The following is a 23,426-nucleotide window of genomic DNA, read 5'->3' as shown; positions in this document are numbered from 1 at the left end:
GCAGAAATTTCATACCTTTCAAAAACCTGTAGTAGGTGTTATAGAGGGTCCTCATGGCCAGTTCTTGCAAAGGCAGCACATGATCTGTTTCTGTCCCTATAGATTTCACCTCTGCTGGCAGGAACACAGTTAACTGGCCTGATGAAAAAGAGAGCAGTTTCACCTCTGAAACTTGAATTGGAGAACCACAACTAGAAGGACACAAGACATTTAGAAAGTGGTTAGAAAAAAAAATAATAAAAGTAACTTTATGGGGAAACCCAGATGACCAACCCACAGTAAGCCAGATACTGTTCTGCAGTGCAGCACCCCTCAGGGATTCCTGGCAGAGAGCAGTGCATGGTGGGGTTGACCTTTAAAGGTCCCTTTCCATACTATTCTATGATTCTGTTTCTACAGATTCCCACCTTCTGTGATGTGCTAGACATGGGACATTTGGCAGAATTACTCATCAAATAACATAAAGAAATGAGAACACAATCCCAAGGGGGTGAACCAAGTATGCTACGTGCCCATTACTTTGCCCAGTGACAATCTCCTTTAGCCTCTCAATGCCATTGTTAGTAAATGCTTTACTGAGGGGAGCCTTTCATACCCAACAGTTTGCTTCTCGTGTCTTGGATCAACCAGCTGAAAACAATAATGGATTACTCAACTATAACACGAGGCAAATTCCAGCCACAAAAAAATGTATTTTAAGTGCCACTGGGTGAATCTGTACTACACCTTTTCCCATCCACAGAGCTCCCTTGGAGGGTATGGGGGGGGTTGGAGGTGAAGGAAAAATAGTAGTGGGAGGATATCCTAGTAAGTCTACTAGTCTTGTCCTTCCCAAATCATATATGGAAAGGGAAGGTTATTTGGATTCAAGAAGAGAAAATTAGCTTGTAGTAAAAATAATAACTCTTTATGTGATCCCTGTTGCAAGTGATCATACCAGAGAGACACGCATAGGAAAATTCTACTAAGAGGTTGGGGAAGTCAACAGGGGAATTGGAATTGTTTATGACAACTGAAATTTGAAGCCAAGAGCAACTTGTTAGGGCCAGTCCTAACAAATGGAACAGAAACACAAATTTGTCAGCCTTCCCAGACATTAGACCTAAACCAGAGGTAACTGCTCTCAACCTTATCAAATGTGAAAGAAATCTCACAATACTCCTCTGACAACAGAGAATCTCATCTCTTCTGATTAAAGGAGAAACAGCCCAGAGAAACAACCAAAAAAGAGCAGCATTAAACAGCAAGTCAATAAGCCTCTTGCTACATATTTAATACTTTCCCACAACCCATTAGTGAGGTTAAAATATAATCGGGAATTCAGAGATCCAATATTCCAATTCCATATCCAATGAGTTAGTTATCACAAGAAATAAATCCATAATGTTGTATTTTCAAGCTGAATAACCCCTTACCAACCCCACTAAAGAAAAAAAACGCAAACTCACTACAGTCTCTACAGTTCAGAGCTGGGACATTTGGTCTACTTTTTGTAAAGGGTGAGGCTATTAATGCCACACACAAAATCCATGGAGGTTAAAATCTGGAATAGAGGATGGTCTAAACAGCTGGGGAAGAAAATGAGCTGGTGAATAAATAAGTGAGGAAAAAAAAGCTGGGACCACCTATTGGCTGCCTTCAACAAGACTGACAGATCCCTAACTGGGGACTATGAAATCCAATCTGCAAAAAATAAGATCAAAATTTATTTTGAGTACTGAGATCATCACCTCTCATATAAAAGACTTTTTTCAGTCAGTCTGACTGCAAGATGCCCAGACAGAGATTCAATACTTACACAAGGCAATTTATATTCTATTTTCAGAAATCAAGCTTTATGTTAGTAACAGCAGCTTGTCAGATTTTATTCTCCAGTGGAGGACCAGACAGAGCACTAAAGCCTGATCTTCAACTCTTGCCTGACCCATGAAAACCTTAGCCTGGTTACTAATGCTTTCTTGGAAAGAACACAGAAATTCTTCACATGACCATTATTACACAATTTTAAAGTCTCTCAGCACATTATCAAATAAAACCTTTAGTTTCTTAATAATATATATGTGCTCTTCCCACACTTAAATTTTTTCTTAAAAATAATCTGTGATGTTTCAAGACAGTTTGACAACAAAGACAAGGATCTGTTTGGTGCAAAAATATTATTTTTCTTACTAAAAATTATATTCTTTTACTACTCATTACTAAGGAAGAAAATAACTTTTCATTCCACAGAAGCATTACAAGAACCGATTTCATCGCAACACTTGCAACTCCTTTAGTCTCTTCTATACTAGATTTAAATTTTAAGACTAGATTCTATAATTCTGTACTAGATTTATAATATCAGAGATACTAGCAGGTGGTCTCACCAGCACTGTACATGTAAGAACAGCAAAAAGAACTGGTAGGATCTTCAGAAAGGTCAGTGCAAAGATAAAATTATTTTAACTGAGTATAAAATGAAAACTTAAAAAAAAAAAAAAAAAAAAAAGACATGGTTGTTGTATAAAACCGCCTGAAATAGGCAGGACAGTTGGACCTAACTTGATGGACCATATCCTGCATTATCATTAATGTTTTTGGTAACAATCAATACAATTCTGTTAAATTTAAGGTCAATTTAATGTCTGTCTAACAATTTACAATCAGTTTGAAAGAAAAAACAGCTAGAATTTATCTCTCCTGAAAACCAAAATTAGTAAAAGCTTGCAAGTCACACAGTTCAGCAGAACTGTAATCCAACTGCAAGTATTTAAATATCACCAACCAGCTGACACGGGAATATTAGAAAAACCTTAAAATGCCAAGACTCAGCATCTCCCATATTGCAGCAGAGTGCAGGCTGTAGAGAGGGAATTTATATTTAATGCAAGATCTGCTGAGAGTGAGCATACCAGAAATTTATAATTAGATGGTAATGGGGACAATCCTCTTCTGATCAGTTTTACACCAGTCAGGCTCCACTCATCAGGGGCGCTGATCCTAATTTATGCCAGTGTCAGGGCAGAAAGAATTAAGCCAGTGTCCTACACAGACCACTTTTTTCTTGCATCCTAACCACAAACATGAGACAGCCAAGGATATTTTTAAAATCCACATGTAAAAATAAACCTGTCAATCCGTAACTCCTAAAAAAATCACTTTAGTTAGTAGGTACCAAGACCTACAAGAAGCTGGTACTGGGATTAAAATGAGTGAAGGAGGTGCACATGACTTCTCAAGATATAGCCGTAAGTTACAGAAATGTGAGCACTTAGAAACAAAGAGATGCTTCAACATATTAAAAATTATTTCGTTCTTTAGTTTTGGAAACTCTGTGAAGCCTACACTTTTGGCCAACTTCTATATTGAGCTCTAGGCCTTACATTATTATTACAAATTCTTTCATAGTAACTTCACTGTTATGCCTTAATACTAAAGTAGTCAAAAGTTAGCAATTAACACAGAAGATTTATTACAAAAACAGAAATGTGAGCTGCAGTAATCCCCTCCAAGTAATACCAGCTCTGAATCAATCACAGACACACAAAAAATAACCAGTTGTATCATACAGTAGAATTTTTACAAGGATAGGTACACAAGACATCTCAATTAATTCATACCTACCCACTGCAACCAATGACTTTATTATACAGATAAGATGGGAGGCCTTTCAGGTGAATATTGTTATCCACATAAACATACTGGAGCTCTCGAGAACGACCTAAATCTGGGTTTAGAACACAAGAAAAGTCAAGGAGAGAAGGGATGACATAGTGACAATTACAAGCAAAGCAATTCTCTTTAATTATAAATAAGCTAATCAGACTCAATATAAGCAAACATAAATTAGTACTTCTCAGCTGTAAAATTTTAGCCAATGGTTTTCTTATGGATGAGCTGAAAAGCTGTTTAGAAGCAAGCATTTCAAATTACTGAAACAAAACAAAGCCCCCTTTCAGAAGCCCTGAAAATCCCATTATAAATAATTAAATTTCAACATTGACAAACTCTGAAGTCAGTTTGAAGAAGCAAAGGGACAATTGATTTCAAATCCTCAGTGCATACTTCAAGTTCATAAGGTCAAACCTGCTTTCATTAACTGGTCTCACGTCACTGAAATCACAGCTTCTCTATCTTTGGGAAAGTGGGCAAGACAGACACAAGAACGTGCTCTGTCCCCCTCTTTCTCTTCTCCAAGGAGGGATCCTTGCTGGGATTCATTAGCTTTAACCAAATACAAGTGCAGTCATTCAGAAACGAGTCCGTGTGATGCAGTGAATTACAGAGCCCAAGAAAACAGAAAGCATTGAACTGCAGAATGTTAAGACATCAAAAGTTGTGGCTGCAATAAATGATCAATACTTCTGGAGGTGTGCTGCTTGCATTATTGCTCTTAAAATATTCATGGCTGGTAGTCAAAAGAAGCAAGTACAGCATGATTAAGTAATGCCTTCATGGACTAGAAATCTATTAAGATACCTCTAGATAGAAGCACATCGGTATGGAACTATTTTATTTTGCTTAGAAAATTAAAAGGGAAAATTCAGATTTCTTGGAAGAATTCTCAGAAATAAGAATTTTGCTTATTTACAAGATCTAGTCAGTGGTAAAACTGTCTGCTATTAAAAGAAGTGAAAAACATACTAATGAGAGACATTTAAAAAGACACCAAACTGAACTAAATAGAATGGTCTGAAAGAGTTTTGGACTAGCAAGAAATCTGATGTGTAGGATCAGCTGGGCAGCCCACCTCATCTATCACTCCCATGCCCTTCGAGCCACTGGGACAGGAAAAGATTTCTGAGTTTAGTGCAAAGGACAAACCAGTAGAACAGAGTCTGAAAGCCTCTGCCTAGGAGGGGAGAGCTGCAACCTGGACAAACTGCATCATGAAAAATACAAATAATCTGTGTGCCCCCCACTTGTTAAACTTTCATGAGTACTTCAGAGAGACTAAGATAAACAAACATTTGGCTGCATCAGCCACAGCAAGACCATACTAATATTGACTAATTCTGACTTCCCATCTTTATCAGTTACCTTGGCTGGCAGAAAGATAAGGGTAACTAGAGAAACAGGCACAGCTTCTGTCCCCTTTGTAATCATGGTGAAGAACAGAATAAAAATTAAAACAACATCCATGATATTTCTATTCAGGAATTCTATTTGGAATACTGATCTCTTCTCATTCCCTACTACAACAATATGTAATACAAACCCTTCTTTATTACTGACTAGCTTTATTATGCACAAGAGCTCTAAACACCACTTAGTCCAGATATTTTGAGTGATCCCTCCCCAAATGTGTGTCCATCTTAAAATATACTGAATGTCTTCAGCTGTCACCCACTTGAATGGCAGCTGTGAGTACCAGAAACCTTAAAAGTTCATGCTGAGGAGTGACACATTATCAAATCTTTGATATAAAGAACAAGTGATGATACCAACAGAAAAACGAATAGATTCCTTTGCTAAAATAAGACTGTTAACAGAGAAAAAATGAGTTTTGGGATTTTTTTCCTTTTAACACAGGCCCTTGCTTTGCAACAGTCTGTGGAGGTTTCAGGGACCATAATCTGGGCTTTGTTCAAATCAGAGTCACTGGACATCAAGGGACATGTTCAACCATCACATGCTGCTTTGACCCTGTCCCAGAGACATTCCAGTTCAGAGAACTATCTGCTGCATCCATCAAGTGTCCTGCCTCAGGATGGGAGCACAAATGCCTCTGCTGACTGATGGGCACTGCTGGAGATGCTGCTGAGCATCACCTCAATGAGATGATTTATTTGGGCTCAGTATTGCAGGGCTGAAAATAGTTTAGTAGAGTTCTGGGATATTTTTAGATGAAACAAAACCCCATTGTTATCCTACAATGAATAAAAATACTGCAACACTGTAACACCATAAAATATTGTAAGGCTGCTGAGGAATCAGCCAATACAAATAAAGCAGGTAGCAGGTGGATGGGACATCTAATGTTCAGAAAACGTTCCCTTGTGTTGCAGAAGCCAGTTAGACTAAAAGCAGCAAAAAACTATGGGTTGCTGGGGTAGCTTGAATGTGCTACCGTTTAACTTATTAATTTAGAGAATGGCAGAAAATTTTTAAAAGAGGCTCATCTTGCTGGTTTCTACACAGATGTATGCAAATGGGCTGAAAATCAGGCAAGTCAAAAAAAGCCCTAAAGCTGTTCTTTTCATATGCACTGAGAGGGGGGAGTGAGGCTGCATCTCATCTCTTCCCTCTGTCTTTATCTTATGCTATGTTTAGATTCTAAGTTCTGAGTTGACTGCATTTCCTAGGTAATTAAAGCAAATTTTTGGATGTTAGACAAAATATCTCAGTAGGAAAAATTGAATTCCCAAAGCCAAATAGCCTGTAACTATAAATGTTCCTTTGATATAGTTTCTTTGCATTAAATAACCAAGCATCTTCTAGACTCCAAAAGATTTTTTCCCAGTTTCAAACATTATCCATAAAGTTTAAATTTAAATAAATCATCACTTTGAAAGGCTCTTTGTATCACATCCACATTAATTTTTATGTCTTATATCAGTCAACAAATATTGTTAAAAGTTCTCTGAAAACCATGCTTCTGAAGAACTTTGTGCAGTAAGGAAGCTGCCCATCTCTGAAAAGGCTAAAGCTACAAAGAAGGTTTTCATGTGGCTTTTGCAAGCACTGTACTGTGTCTAAAACATTTCCACTTTCCTCCTTCCAGGCTCCCAGATCAAAGACCTTTCTCCCAGAAATGACCAAATGCCATGAGTCCTGAACAAACCCCAATTCTATTTTTTTTTCCTCCCTCTTTTTTTTTTCTTTTTTTTTTTTTTTTTTAACCTCAGGGCCCTGGCATATGCATTCCACATGGCTGAAGATGGAACAAAAGCTCTTGTGTGGCTGCACTGATGTTCTTTTAACCATACTGTGAGGGCAAGGACACAAAAGCAGCATATACTGAGGTAGAATAAGACCTTTGTTTACTGTGCACTGATAATTACTAGACACATTTTCTAAAGAAAAAGTGCACATAAACGCTCCAAAAAAGTGATATAATACTGAGTATTTGCTGTCATAACATCCCCAGTACTGCCAGTACGCTTGAGAATTTATGGCCTATTTTAATTATATTTGGACTTTATTACATAAATGATTTTTATTTTTGCAGTGTCATCAGATTCACATTTCTGCTTGCAGTGAAATTTGTTTTCAGGCACTGAAGCATTCGCTAATGCTAAAAATTTAAAATTTTCTGACAAAAGATAATTTATGTTGTAAGTGGATTGATATACAACGATCAGTGAATTTCCCAAGACCATCTACTAAGGGAGCATGAAGTTACCATGACAATAATACAACTGTTCAGGATGCAGCTTCCAGTTCAGCTTATATGTATAATTTCTGGAGTTGCTCTTAAAAATTATTTTATGAGGAAGGCCTAAAGGCTGAGATCCATGGTGTCTCATTTCTTTCAGTATAAACTGTAATACAGCTGAAAAATAATTTTTATAAAACACTGGCATATCCAATAATTACGTGTATTCTGCAGAACAAATTACTATTTCTACAGAATAATTCACTATTGTTTACCCATCTGCTTGTTTATCTACCAGTTCTGAAAGTCAGGGAGTAGGATTAGGTATTTTTACTGTATTTTGTACAATTGATTAATAGTGTTACATTGTTTTTCTCAAGACACATGAGCCTGCAAACTTCAAAGAACGTACAGGGCAAAGAACTACCCAATCCCTGTTCAGCAGTGCTGTGCTGCTGCTGGAATAAACCTTGCACAATCCCTGTTCAAGGATCCTTTCCTTGTTCAATCCAGGAACAGGAAAATACAGATTTCCATTACACTTAACAAGAGGCTCTGCTGGCAGCTACAAGGGACAAACTTGGACAGGCAGAATGGATTCCTTGTTGACATAGTAGATGTCACCCATCATGTGAAATAAATGAAGTAAATAACACTTTAAAAAACATTATGCAATTTGTTTCAAACGCATTTCTTTTAACATGGACACATCTAAGAAAAAAAGTAAAAACCTCAACCATTCTGCCAGGAGATGAATAAATTCTCTGCTTTTCAACATAGCTCCCTAATTGCAAAAACTTGTTTTGACAATATTTGCTTGACTATCACTTTAAAGTATTTCTGCAGTGTTTTTCACCATTATTTAGCATCCTTACTCAGTCATTAACTGGTAAAGTGAAGTTGATGTAAGAATACACACAAAAGACCCCACCAGCCAACATGTGCAGCAAGCAGAAATAATGCTACAATTATGCCTTAACTTCAGCAATACTCCAAGAAAAATATTTTCCCAAGCAACAGAAGATAGATTTAATCTTTTTGCTTTTCAATACGCTCTGTCTTCTACTTTATTTCATCACATCTTGACCACTCTGAAGCCTTCTGATTCTTCAGAGGAAGGATTAAACATTTACATTTATACTGTGCTGCTTTTCCTCTGAACTCTAGGATTTATGATTCAGTTTCATATCCACAGATAGCAAATTATCTCCAAATGTTCACCAGTGAGTCACTATTAAGAACTACTGAACAAGGTCAATTGACAGTCTTTGATGTTTCCCGTTATTTTAAAAGTTCCTTTTGAATGTTTTGAATTTGAGTCTAAAAATAAAGAAAAAAGAAGGTGTGTCATTATATTAAGAGATTTATTTCCTCCTTTTGAACTTAAAACACTTTGGCAGATCTATGGCTCATCCAGGTCATGGCTCACTCACAGATAAGCTACTAGTGCAAAAGTAGCAAAAACTTTTTATCCTTTAAAATTTCACATCTCATCTGAGTTTTTGCAAAATTAAAAGTATTTAACTTCCTCTCTCATAGGAGTTAAAAATATTTGCCAAAATAAGGGAAGGCAATTTGCTTGTTTTAGTACTGTGGAATCTGGATGATGCATCCTGGAACTCGTTTTCTCATTTATATAATGACATATGCTGGGACATAAGTGTAACACTTTGTCTGGAGACATTATTTGCACTTACTTTCCAGTAATATAAACTAAGGTGATAAAAAATTCAGAAAGATCAGTAAGTTCTTTAAAAACTGAACTGCTAGTACTGAAAAGAATAAGCTAAACCTATACAATGTAATTAATTTAGAAATTTTGATCTCATTTTTAGCCATCTCAATTTCCAGCTTCTTTCCAATGTGATTATCATAACTTAATCTGCACCTAATTAACACCAAACTCTCTATTCTAGAAAAACTATTAATGCTTATTCAGATGGCAGGACAGCTGTACATGTGTATCTCAGCTGAGATTAGCCCGTGGCAGGGCTGAAAAGTGACAAGTTCAGAGAAGAGGATTTGCTTTTCCCTAAGAGAACACAGTGACTGCCCACAACAAACCCCCACACACTGACTGCACCTCCTACTCCTGACCTGCCTTCCGCACTTCCAAACTTTCACAGGGTTGAGAAAAAGGCACATCAATTCCTCCCTGGGCTACTACTGTGGAAATTTTGATGGATGCCTATACACAGCACAAACTAAACCTGCACTGGATTATGTGGTACTGACACTCGTAATGCTGAAAAGTAATTTATATGGAGTTACTGGGACTCCACAGCAAGTTTCAAACCCTAGCTGAAGAATCTTAGTTAAATCATCAGATCCATCAAACAGAAACAGATCATTACCCAAAGTGGTGGAACTCAGATTACACAGTACTATATTTAAGCACATCATTTAAACTTTTTCCCCTCAGTTAGCTAAAAATAAAGCAAATTTGATAGCTTTAAAAAAACCATGAAACCTTAACCTGCATTTTTTTTATTAACATATTTTCCAACAATATGATCCCTGTGACAACTCCATAAAGAGAGTCTGTGGGGACCACCAAACAAACTCACTTGTTGCATTTTTTTTTTAATTTCTGGGGGCAGCCAGTTTGTTTTGCTGTGTCTGACCCCCCCAGGTGGGGACTCACCGAGGGGCAGGAATGCCAGGCGGTTGCCAGCCATGGAGAGCTCGTTGAGGCAGGGCAGCTGGCACAGGTGGCGGGGCACAGACCACAGGTGGTTCCTGTCTGCAGTCAGGTACTGCAGCGAAAGGCACATGTGCAGCCTCTCGGGTAACGTCATCAGGCGGTTCGTGGAGATGTCCAGAGTCTGCAGCTCCCGCAGGTCTCCAACCTCTGCACAACAGGAGTTAAGAAGGATAACTATTTTCACAAATAACACCTCAAAAAAACCCCTCACATAAATTAAAACCAAAGTTCATCAGCAGTGCTGCTTTTCTGTTATAATACTGTTCTATCAATCCATGTTGAGAACTGATACTGGTATCTCCATAATCTTCATACATCAAAAAGATTTGGAATATGAAGATGATGGAGATTTTTAGTATCAGTTAGGAACCTTTATCAGTATGGTCAAGTATGAGATCTTTCAGAGAGCATTCCTGAATTGTGACAATTACTACTGTCAAAATATCAAGCATTTTCCTAGTCCTAAATCAGAACGAGGAGAAAAAAAAACCCAACCCAAACTAAAATGCAAACAAAAACACATTACAAAGCTTGCTGATATTGAGGGTGTTTTGCACAACCCCAAACTCTGGAAAATCAAATGGAATTATTAATTTTTTTAAACATTGAGGATGAAATGAGTGATTACTTAAGATTCTCTTGCAACAAGAGTTACAAACGCGTGCATAGCACTTCTTGCTTAGTGACAGTCTTTCACCCAGCATGCTTGGGAAAAACAGCTCTGTCTTCATCATACAGTTCAGAAGGTCTAGTTTAAATTTGAAAAGAAATTTCTTAATAACCTGTGATATTGTTCTACTGTAGGAAGATATTTCACTAAGTTCTAACCTATAGTTGTAATAATTACAGCATCTAGAGATTTTATTTTTTATTATTTCAAGAATTTTAAAGTAAATTTTGATTTCAAATAGTAGTGTACAATTTTTTAACACAGGTAACAAATTAGATTCTTAAAAGCCTGTAAGACATGATCACACAAGCAGTCTCACTTGTGCAACAGTGTTTTTCCTTGTGTCTGGCCTGTGAAATAAGATGCAGGACTGACTGACAAATACATTAAAAATATATTAAGCGGCTCTGCAGGTGACCTCAGTGTTTATTTAGTTATTCTTTTACAGTTACTCTCAAAACTGGATAACTCTATATATTATTTTCCTCAAACAGGGGGAAACCATAACATTTTCTCCAGGTTTTGTTTTGTTTTTAAATACTTCACAGCAATGCAACCAACTCATGAAGTGCTCAGTGCCCCTAAAACTTGCTGCAGTTCTCAGCATCTTGCAGACCCAAATGTACTTTGGTCTCAGCTGAATGAAACCAGCTCTTACATCTTAGAGCTGCTAAAACAAGATTCACTAGAATGTTCTACACTGAAAACACCAGACAATCTACACAATCCACAATCTGTACAATTTACAGCTCTATCACCCAGATTTTTTACAAAGATATAAATAGGGTAACACTGTTAAAGTTAAACAGAACCTGTTGTGCCCTTAAACACTCTGCAGCAAGAACTAGAAAATTCTGTTCCTTGAGCTCTAAGGTTGCACCTTGTATACTACACACAAAGAAGGAAACAAAACACTAGGTTAACCCAAGCTGTTTTCTACACAATGGGAAAAAGAAGTTCACCTTGGGAAAAACTGCTATAAATGTTACTTTCAAGACTGGAAACATGAAAAGGAAAGAAAAGGAAGTTGTAATTCAGTATTAGAGATTTCCACGTAAGTAATAGTTAAGCAAAATACATGTGCACGTTTAGAAGGAGTTTCTGCCCACTGCAAACAATCCCAGCATTAAGTACAATAAAGACTCAACAACACAGTTTATGCATCCTTTCAGAAATATTACTGACAGAAGCAGCTGCTATACACAGATGATCACATTCTTCAAACCTCTTAGCTTTGATGTCAACAAGAATAATAAGCCTTACTTGAAAAGGGTTTTTTTTACTACAAGATTGAAAATAAATGACAAAAGCTAAATAATTACTACTAAATAGCACAAGACTACTGTGCAAAAAGAACTGCAGCAGATCTCATGTTGAAAGAGTTTTATATTCATCACAAAGCCATATGCTTGAAAACAGTGACAGGAAAAGAGCCACCTACATTCAGCCAAACCACTGACCACATGCAGTCAACAATAGGCCCAGCTATTTTAATGCACTAACCTTCTTCTCCGCCACTAAAAACAGTTCTCTAGTTCAGTTTAGGTCCAAAATCCCATAAATGTTACGGTTGGCAAAGCTGGCAGAGTTTCAAAGGCATTGCTAGAATGATATGTTTCAAATCTAAGAGGAAATAAAAGTATTCTCACTTTATCCTTCATCCAAAAACCACATACCCAAAACTTCATCCTCTCTACCTTAATCTCCCAATGCATACCAGATGTAAACATCCACTTTCAACATCTAGTGCCACATGTTACACAAACACCCACTGACCCACAATGAAGTTTAAGACTAAGCCAAACAACATAAAGTGCCATCATATTAAAGATATAACCCCCAGACTCCCCACCATAGTGCTCAAAGCTCAGTTTGAAGAACATGCTCAGACATTTACTAATGACACTAAATTGGTTTTCATCTCATTAAAGCAAAGGGAAACAATAAAGAGGAATAACAAAAATATATAAACAGTCCATTAATAAGTTTTTCAAGTTTTTAGTTACTAAATACTATTATCCTTATTTTTAAAGTCTTGCAGCATAAATACTGCAGGAAACCTTGGCTAACAAACACAATGAAAGACTTGCAAATCTCTCTCTTGCTGTCACCTCATCAAGCACTAGGATACACCAGAGGTGAACTTTGGAAATTTACAGCAGATCCAGAAAAGAAAATGGCTATTTGCAAACAAAAAGAGCTGACAAAGGGACTTTCAGATTCTCCCAGCACCCCCAAGGGTAAGAAAGAGACAAGCATTACACATCACCATTAGACCATATTGAGGAGTTCCAATTACATTTAAATGAAATTCATAAAAGCATAATTTACAATTTATATTAGCTCTAGGATTAACACTATCAAAATCAACGTGGCAGAGCACTGAGCTCCATTCCGATATCAGAAGCCAGAAAAAAACCAAACTCCTTGGTAGCTTTGCTACCCCCCAGCTCAGAAGGACACAGATTTGTGGAAGCAGAGAGAACCCAAACGTGATGTTCCCGTGCTGGTTCGTGGACTCAAGCGTTTCATCCGTGTCCATCTGCAGGGACTGCTGCTGGCACATGGAGCTGGGCAATTCCAGGGCCATATGGTCCCAATGTGTTTGCAGTGCACACACGAGGGGCTGACAGACTGGGAATCCAACACTCCCTGACCCCACAGAAACTCCCCTCCTCCAGCCTCTGAGGGGCCGTGCAGTGCCACAGACCCACACAGGCTGTGCTCTAAAGCTGCCAGCCTTGGGGAATTGATTTTACCCCTTTTCTTCCCTGATAACATGCAGATTCAGAAGGGATCACTGCAGCTCCAAAAAGCAGCCTTTGCATCTGTTGTAAGAGCTCTCCCTAACTACGTGAAAAAGAGACAAGTGCACTGTCCTCTTGTGTGTTAGTTTTCAACAAAAATCTGCCAAACAGATCTGACCCCAACACAGTGAAAAAGAAACATCAGCATACCTTTAATATTTTTCTTTAAAAAAAAGTGAAACCTGCAAATAATTTCAGGGAACATCCAAAATTATTGACCTTCTAACAAAACTGTTTGTATAAACATAAGTAGCATCAAGAAAAAAGAAAAAAAAAAATCTCTGATTCAGATGGTTTAACTGCCAGTTTTTTAAATTAATTCCCATGGTTTTATGTGAAGGAAACAAAAAAAACCCATCTGGAAATAAGCAGCCTATACAACATACAGTAATTGCCAAAAGCAATTCAAACTTCCTTAATCTTTCTAGGGTACAGGCCTCACCAGCTGCATGACCCAAAAATAACTAACAGTTTTTCTTTACATTTCAAGAGTAATCCCACCTTTCCCTGATGGGCCATAAACCAAAATTTCATCCAAAGATATATGAAACACATACACAGTTGGATTTGAGTGTATGGGAGGCATGGGTTTACTTTAAATCTGAGTCCTTATATCCCAGTAAAGTTAAAAAGGGGGACAGGAAAGGGCTACAGACCTACCTGCATGAGAATGCACCTCAAAGCAGGATATTAAGGGAAAGTAGAGAACCTACAAGGAATGGAAAAAGGGACTGATCAGCAAAGAGAGCTGGCACTTAGAGGTCAGGCTGCAGAAGTTAAATGCAAACTGCCAGGAGGCCAGGAAAATGGGAACTCACAGACAAACAAAAGGTTTCTCAACAAGAAATTAAGAGCAAGAAATGAAGAACTGATGTCAACAAGGAGTAGAAATTAGGAGGACAAACCAAATATTAAATTAGCTTTTTGCATCATTTTTTCCTGTAAGAATAATGCTGTGTATGAGGACAGAGACAGAATACCTCATGGGAACAAGGACAAAGCACTGCAAATTACCACATCCATTACTAAAATGAAATGAGGCTGCTTAAAACAATTTGCATCCCAGACTACTGAAGGAAAAAAAAAAAGGGTTAAAGGGTTATATATCAAAATTGCAGATTTGGGCACAAGGATTCTCAATGAATAGGACATTTTCTGGGATAGCAGCCTAGGGCTGGAGAAGAAATGTAGAACCTGTGTTCAAAAAAGCCCTGTTAATGTGAGCTCAGTGCTCCTCAGCATCTCAAAACAACTGTTCTAAGGGGAAAGAGCATGCAAGAGTAACCAGTGACTGGAACATAAACAGAAAGCAGAATGAAAATGCAGCCCAGATCTTCTCAAATGTAAATCAAGTCATACTGGTTTATCTTTCTTTGATGAAATTTCTTGGTTAATGGTAACACATGAGTATCACATCTCATGGTAAATTACTGGGATGGAGAAAATATGACTAGTGGTGGTGTTCCTCAAAGGGTCTACTTTGTTTAGACGTTCCATTTTGCACCTGGGTAAAAAATAATATTAGGTTTTGGGTTGCTGTTAACCCAAGTATTTAAAGTAGTAATAACATGGTAGAGAACCAAATTGTCATACAGGAGGAAAAGCAAGAACTTCTAGACTTAAGGGATAGAAACAGAAAGAAAAAGAACAGAAAATCAGCATGATAAGGTGCTGCAAGTCAAGGCTCTGCTTGAAGCAGGGAAGGAAGAGAGGGACTTGCTATGCTTGTTCACTCCCTAAGTGCAATAAGGCAATTTCTATGTACAGCCAGCATTTTGTTAGGAGAAGGAAAGTTTGTTAATATTCCTTTGAACTGCAGGCAATAATGATGGTCTTGCTTTTATCATACAAACCTTTAACAGTCTGCTACCCAAGAACTCTAACAGGAGGTGATGGATCCTCTCTGTTCCGAGGCTGCAGCTGAGGACTAACAAATCTCTGCTGTTTACCATGGAGTGATGTTTTCCAGCTTGTGGTACCAGAGGCACAATTTCTTCTGAACAGTTACAAAACTGAGCACTGTGAGGACTGGCTGTGATTGTGAGCCCAGGACTGTGAGCCCATCCCAGGAACTAAAATGAAGGGTGGTTGCTCCAGGAAAGGAATAGAAGGTGCTAAAAGTGCCTACCCTACTTCACCCTTGAAATAATGTTTTAATCAACTTCTATGAACCTGAGCAAAAGATGCATTTCCCTATTAGACCTGTAAAACCACGCACTAGTGAGGAAGAAGTGTTTGAAGTCTTCCACATTTAACAAAACTACCTGTCCCACTAGAAAAGAAATCCAAGTCTATACATGCCATGAATTTGAAGTGGATACTATTATCAATTTAAAACTGTAACAGACAGGAAGTGTAAGTTTAAATTGCTGAGAGCTTGATGGAAAAGATCTCCTTTAGATCTGCTCCAGGATGTCTCAGGAGGACTTAAATAGACTTTAAGATGGTTAAAACAAATTAAATAGCCTATTATATATCACATTACATTTACTGTCCTACCACGCAGCTCACATTTCATAGACTATAAAAATTAAATTTCCTAGCACAAATCGACGCTTAAGATAGACCTGTGCCATCTTCAAACAAGGAAGTTTGACCATAACTGAAATTGGTATCATTAGATTAAAGGACAATGAAAGAGGCAGGCAAACTGAATCCCATTTACATTTTGACACTGCTGCATACAGCTCTTTTTCTGTATTGTTGGTGAGAGAGCTTGAAAAACGTTCTGTTTCACAAGTCCCACCGACCTGAAGATGATTTTCCTTATATTTTTTCCATATAGGTTAACATTTGTTTAGTTTTTTAAAGGGGGGGGAAAAAAATAAAAGAGGTACTGGAAGAGATCTTCTGATACTGCAACAACTATTTTATGAAAAACTCATTTTTAAATAAGGTGCTGAGTGAGTTCAAACCCATAAAAATTCTATGGAAGAAGAAAGCCTCTATCTCAGCTGATCAAACTTCAATCTCCTAATTTCAAAGCAATACTTATGGCTGCATTTCACACAAATATTCTGTCTGCAAAGAACAGGGGAAAAGATTTTTCTGGGGCAGGATAGTCTTTGTGAATGAGCATAGTCATGTAACACCCCTCATGTAGCTGTTCCCAATTCCTGGTTTCACCTACTTGAGCCATAAACTACATTGACTCTTCTCCAAAACACTTAAGAAGCAGACAAAGCCCAAAACCAAGTGAAAAATACATACTTCTACTGAACATACCGAAATAGAATCTTTTTTTCCTCAACCTTGCTAAATGTCACATGCAAACTTAGTACCAATCCTTATTTATTTTGTGCCATCATTCACAAGCAAAGGTGAGAAAAGTGGCTCCATAAAGTCCAACCTTGCTAAACAGTAATTTTAGGTCAGCTAAAAATGGCTGAAAATAGACATCAGGCATGAGAGTCTCATTAAGTCAAACTCTTCTAAAGGTCAGTGGTTCCCCATCTTATACCACAATTAAACTTCAGTTAACACAAATGGCAGCTGTCTGAATGCCATGGGCCCAGCATTCTGTGCTTCCCTCAGCACACACACACAGAGCACAGATCCACAGTGGTTATTAGCCTATATTTCCTCTCAGTGCAGGTCTGGAATTACATTTTTGTCCACAATTTGATGGTTTCAATGAGAACTGTTAGAATAAATCAGATGATAAAAATACCAGAAATTATCATACACGAGAAAAGTGGACAAGGTGGGAGGAAGGGCAAGAGTGACAGGGAGAGAAAAAAATTGTTTATGCACAAAGGTAACTCAAGGCCATGTAACGATCAGGTTTGCTGTTTTCTTGGTTTGGTTTGGGGTTTTTTGTTTGTTTGGTTGGTCTGTTTTTTCAGAAGACAACCTATCCTTTCATTTTGTTCTAGCGTGCTCTGCCTACTTCACTGCCCCACAGCAAGGTACTATTGCTACACAAACAAGCTAGAGATGTGAAATTAATGTGTTAATATTCCTCTATGGTTTTATTAAATGATAACTCAAATTTTGAATAGAGCAGCCAAAATGAAGTATTAAAGAGTCAGAATGGTACTTTATCAAATATGTTGCATGAAAAGATCTGCTAGCATTCTACAGGAAAAAGTCACTTATTTAAGGAGTTTTCTTGCTGTTGTCTCTCCTTTGAGGAGCAGCTGTTTTCCTTTTTCTGGGTGGTATGAACATAAACAAAAGTGGTATGAATAAAGCATGAGACCTGTTATGTTTCTCTTGTTTTGTTTATGTCTGACTATCTTTACTGCTGCACATCATCTACCATTCACTGTGCACTAATATCAATACATGGAAATGGGGGGAAAAAAGCCTTCCAGAAAAACTTTGTGCATAAAATACGGCGTTGATGATTTGAACTCACGATACTGGACAGCTAATGATGGCTACTTAAGTACAACAAACCAGTACTGAAATCAAGGCAAACAAAAGGAGCATCCTAAGGAGAGATTAAGGACAGCTCAGGAAGCCACACAGACAGGGCTAGACCTGGCTGTAAATTCTAGGACAGCTTTTTCCTTTCTTCTTCCAAGGAATAACTTGGAAAGAGAGATCAACACAACAGAGTGGCCTCTGACAAGCACAGATTAGTGGCTTCTAACCGGTTACAGCACTGGTGTCTAAATAATCCACACAAAGACCAATCTGTTGTTGACTGTTGCTATCAACTGTTTCCAACCAACTCACAACAGACACATCTTTCTTCTTCTTGAGGTTAGTTGGGGTTTTCTTCTTCCACTAAATGCATAACAAAAGCAATAGGTCCAGGTTCAATTTTCGTCTTTCAGTGGAAAGTACTGTTATATCAAGGTGAGTTATGGCTCACTCATTATACTATTGGGAGACACCACAGAACACCCTTCCCTGAGGGTAAAATTCGGCCTTTATAACAAAAAGATGCAACTACAAATTTGTGTGGGATAAGGAAAAGAATCCAAGGGAGATCTTTAGCTTGGAGCCACGTTTACAGCAGTAGTCACTGTATTTTTTTTTTTAAATGAACGCTACTGGATGGGACTGTCTTATCTCAAGTCCTATGAAATTACGAGTTCTTCCAGGCCACTGGAAGCTACTACAAAATGCAACAGTAATTACTGGGGACGGACTGGCTAAATGTTACAGGAAATATTCCCACTATAATAGACATGAAAACGATAGATCCAGATAGATCCAGCAGCACCAGGAGATTCTCTTGCTCCTCCTCACTGTCCCAGCTGTCTCTGCTGAACTCAGCAGCCCAGAGAATTCACCAGCTGAGAAGGGGAGACAGGAGCTGCTATAATGACATGGTTACTACTTGAAAAATGGTATGGACCAACTACTAACAGTTTTAAACTGAGATTATCAGTAAGAAAAAGAGAAGACATCTGACTTCAAGCAACACTAGCATTGTCCCGATTTTACAAATGCTGAGAGCAACTGCAAGCCTTGTCTTAATCAGTGATAGTTTCTGCTGTTTAGTGTTTCAAATCAGCACAAAGTAGACAAGTAAGGCTTGCAATTACATTCCAACCCCCTCACTCAAGTAATTCTGAATTGCATTCCTTTACCTACACTAATAAGTAGTCTTAGTTCATAAACCTCTCAAATGTTAAATAATTACCAACTAGAGTACACTTGTACTTGCTCGGCATCAAAGCCTTCCATCTAGAATGACAATTTAATGCAGATTTGGACAATGCTAAGGAAAACACAGGACTTTATTTTAAATAAATACCACTGCAACAACATTAAGTTAACTGAAATACAGGTATCAAACTCTGTGTGTGTGACATGGACCACGGGAAGGTTAATCTCACATCATACCTCGAGTTCTACACATTCTCTTTACAGGCTTTTTCCATTTAGATTTAGTGTCAGTAAATGATGCGTTTTATTTTGCCTCAATTCATTTAATAGAACAGCTGAGTAAAAACAAGGATGTCAATAACAAGTAGTAATTTAACCCTCTCACAATGGTATGCAGAAAACTAAATTATACTTGGTCAATAAGGCCAAAATGGAAATCCATACATTATAAAATTTTTCTATTGCACAGCATTAACAGTTTGTGTTTGTTCCCTCTCAAAGACTGAATAACTCTGTTCTGCAAGCTTCCCTGAGCACTCAATCCTTACTAGTAAATTGCATTTGCTTAATGCACAAGTAAAATCAACTACCTGTTAATATTGCTAATCACTGTACATAGGTTAGGGAGAGCTTAGGGAAAGAAAGGAAAAAAACCAAGGAAACCGAAGAGACAAAAGTACACTCATAGATAACTTTATAAATAAAGATTTTAGAGTTTAACCGGAAAACAAGTTAACTTTTAACACCTAATCCTAAAAATACAAAAAATAAACTTCAAGAGCTAATTTTTTCCTGTCAATAAATGTTAATTTAGTGCAACCAAAAAAAAATCTCACAAATTTCAAATCAGTAGGAGCTTTTACATTAAAAATTACTAGCAAATTAGTTTAGTTTAGTTATAGTTAACAGATAAACTTATTTTAAAATAACAATGCCAGTAAAGGCAGTAAACATGGACGTAATCCCCGTGAAAAGCTGGTTTTGCCTGTATGGATTACCTGAGCTTCTCTTAGGACCCTCCCAAAATTAGTCAGCGCAGCAAAACAAAGTTAGAGCTCCTTGGCAGTCCAGCACACTGAAATCATTAAGTCCTTCCTGAGGTAAACCTGGAAATGGCAAAGCAGTTACCACCATTTTTTTTTTCACACATTTACAAACTGATGAAAAATTTCTGAGAAAAAACACCTGCAGTTTAGTATCTGTTCAAAGCTGAGGTTCTCTGAAAGCCTTAACTAAACACCACTGAACAGATTGTTGGTATTAAAGAAGTTCTCATACTACAGAAAGCCCAACACCATCTGTATGGGAAACATCTTTCTCAAAATATCTCTCCACCTCTGAGGTTTGGTCTCCGCCTTATCAATACGTATCTGTCTTCACCCGTGTGAACAGCTATTGGCAAACGTTTACAAGAGACACCCTTAAAACTCCCTTGAAGTTCAGTTTTACTTTTGGGTAACAGCTCTAAACCAAAGACTTTTACAAGTATTTTGAGGAGCATCTGTTTTGAAGTTGCAGAAATGAGGTTCCTGTATCTCACATGTGTTTGTGCCAGGCAATCAGTAAATGCTTATCTTTACTATCAGATCCCCAGCAGAAGAATTCAGTGCTGACAGATGAGTTACAAACCAACTTTTCCTGCAATTCCTTTACTTAGGAAGCCGGTCTGATATTAGGCACTGTATGACTACTTGAGTTGAGGTTAATTTCTCAAGTATGCCCTCAGTAACAAGTGATTTCTGTAAGAACAGTCAGAGGGAGAAGACTTACTTAGAAGTCCCGTCCTGCTCCTCCCATGATAGAGACAAGCTGATACATGCATTGCGCAAGGAGGAGAATCCTGACAGCCCCGGGGGTGCTGCTCAGAACCTGACTGCTGCCAGCCCTAACACGGAAAAACCCTGGTATCAAATTCCAACGAAGAGGCTTTACTGTGCTCTCAGTAGAGGATTCAGCATGTTGAGGGAAGAAGTTTCAAAAGGAGGGGAATGACACCTTAAAAAAAGTTACAGTAACTTACATGAATTTTCTTTTGATGTAGATTTTTTTCCTAAGGTAAGAACAAAGTTAAAAGATCCTAAAGGTTCCTTTTTGGGTTAGGTTGGGTTTTCTCTAAAGCACAAAAGCAAACTGAACCCCTCACATTATCTTTAACATAGATCCAAGTACTCTATCATAATAAACACAACAGTGATTACATGAATTTTCACCAGTCCTGATGACAGTTGCACAGTAAAGCAGCCAGTAAAGCAATAAGCCATCACACCTTCTCCTTTACCAAGATTATCAGAGATGCCACCATGAATTTTTGGGGTGGAAGTGGATTTGCCAGAGCTATGAACAGAGCAATGACCTTTTAAGCTTCAGAGCCTACTCTGATAACCCATAAAACTCAAGCAACTAGAAATGTTATGTTTTATAGTCTTTATGGATTGACAGATACATTTATGTAACACTTTCAAACACTCCAAGCAAGAAAACACAGAATTACATCCCTGCAAAATGAAATTCCTGGTAGTCTCTTTTTCTACATCTTAGATTCAACTCCACAGGAATAAGACTAACCAAAAGCAACCAAAGACTCTCCACTTTTTTCTCTCATTTGCTATGCAGACAATAAGCTCACATAAAACAAACACCACAAAAGGAATAATGACCGAATTCAAACACATCTGTAGCCACTTCCAGATTGATTTTTTTTCTGTGGTATATAACTGTGTCACAGTGAGTCCTCCCCATAAATTTCAAACCCAAGTTTTCAAACAATTGAAAAGTAAAAAAACAAATAATTCTATTTGACCTTCATTATTTAGGTCTGTGTGCCAGGTCTAATCAGTTCTCATGAGCACATTCCACTTCTTAAAAACCAACTGTAGAAATGCATTTTTCAAACTAAAAGGAACACAATGCATTGTTTTGATGCTACAGCCTGAAGCCCTTTATCTGAGTTTTATCAAACTATATCACTGATCAAAGCAGCAATGACAACCTAATGTTCTCTAAAGTTATATATATTGCTGTATAAACTTCCCACTTTTGTCTTGTGGCCCCTGGCTCAGCATGACATTGGGGGGACATTCAAAGGTCAGCGAGACTTTCTTTCCAAAGCCTTCAGTTCCCAAATCGCAGCTCTATCCACAGCAGGAGTGGGGAAAGGAATTCCATCAGGGCTCTGTTCCCATATACCCTAAAAACTTCAGGTTGTCATTTCTTCTGTCAGATGTTTGAATGACTACTTGGTATGTTAGTGTATAAACTATCTGTCTGTCTAGCAGCATTTCCACATCACCCTATTACTCATTTTATTGTCAACTCAAGACTGTTTCTCACTAGTATTAAAATCAGTATTTAATCTTAAATTTCTTTCAATTTATTACTTTGCATAAGTAGCTTTTTAAAGCAAAGCTTGGAAGTTACTTGGACATGCAAGTCTTTTAAAAAAAAAAAAGCTGTATTTCAACAATTCACTGAGAAATCTCAAATTGAGTTTACTAGAGAAATGTTATGCAATTTTATGTTTAATGAACCGTGTTGAAATGAGTTGTACTTAAGACTCCTTATTTAATAAAAAGGCCTAAGAACATGCAACATTAACTACCACATTTCTACAGTCATATGAAGACCTCCAACATCTTCAGAGTTTTAAGCTTCACACAAATGGCTGTCAGGATTACTTAAAGCACTCTCAACGTCTTCAAAATTCTTGTCTACCCCCACAAACAAGAGGAAAACCCCAGGAGAAACGAGCCTTACAGTCACTTGAGGAATCAAGCACTGCTGAGCAGAAGAACGAGCCAGGATTTGAGAGGCAGCACCAAATCTCTGAACAAAAGAGAATCCAGTTAAATCTGCTCCCATCCTCTCAGGAATTCGAGAATCATCCAAGTACCCACCATTAGAAGCACCTCCAACTCCTTTATCTCCTATCTGAGAGCCCTCGAGGGGAACAGCTAAGGGGGAAAGCCCATGGCCCAGAGCTCAGCAACAGGCATGTCCCTGCAAGGACTCTGATTTTCAGGAGCACTGCTAAACCAGAAGCTCAACAGGCTTGGGAGCACTACCGGGAATAATTAGTTTGGCTCTTCCTGCTCCATCCTCGTTTCACCTACACCTCACCAGGTTTCTTAGTAGCTTCTCTTCAAAGGATGGACAGAACGGGGAGCGGCTGGAGGGAGTAATTCTGTGAGTTTGGTGCATGGAAATCTTTCACTATGATCTCACATAGAACAGAAGGGAACAAATGGTAGCACTGGCCCATCCTCAGAATCCAGTTTCAAAATAAAAAACATGGGGATCTAGGATTTGGAACTGAAAATAAAAATATCAGGCAACGGCAAGTCACAGGCAGCTTCACACAGACACAGTGCTACCCTCTACAACCAG

At 37.9% G+C, this 23,426-nt stretch overlaps 1 protein-coding gene across 11 annotated transcripts in view; it reads right to left on the bottom strand.

The window, feature by feature from the left end:
- The window catches only part of LRRC28 (leucine rich repeat containing 28), a 55,207-nt gene that overhangs the window by 13,312 nt on the left and 18,469 nt on the right, over positions 1 to 23,426 (bottom strand). For 7 of the 11 annotated variants that reach the window (XR_011154089.1, XM_069025395.1, XM_069025397.1 and 4 more), the window contains 3 exons: positions 9,942 to 10,148; positions 3,604 to 3,706; positions 16 to 191 (listed from right to left, as the gene is read on the bottom strand). Coding sequence is in view for 10 of the 11 variants with exons in the window: in XM_069025395.1 (XP_068881496.1) it covers positions 16 to 191; positions 3,604 to 3,706; positions 9,942 to 10,148 (486 nt within the window). In the remaining variant the exon portion in view is untranslated. Of the gene's footprint in view, positions 1 to 15; positions 192 to 3,603; positions 3,707 to 9,941; positions 10,149 to 12,174; positions 12,278 to 14,138; positions 14,161 to 20,041; positions 20,110 to 23,426 lie in introns of those variants that run through there. The other 4 variants (XM_069025402.1, XM_069025404.1, XM_069025403.1 and 1 more) reach the window with 4 other exon arrangements.

Source organism: Aphelocoma coerulescens, chromosome 10 (assembly GCF_041296385.1).
Source record: "Aphelocoma coerulescens isolate FSJ_1873_10779 chromosome 10, UR_Acoe_1.0, whole genome shotgun sequence".
Classification (NCBI taxonomy): Eukaryota; Metazoa; Chordata; class Aves; order Passeriformes; family Corvidae; genus Aphelocoma; species Aphelocoma coerulescens.
This window is presented reverse-complemented; position numbering and strand designations above follow the sequence as displayed.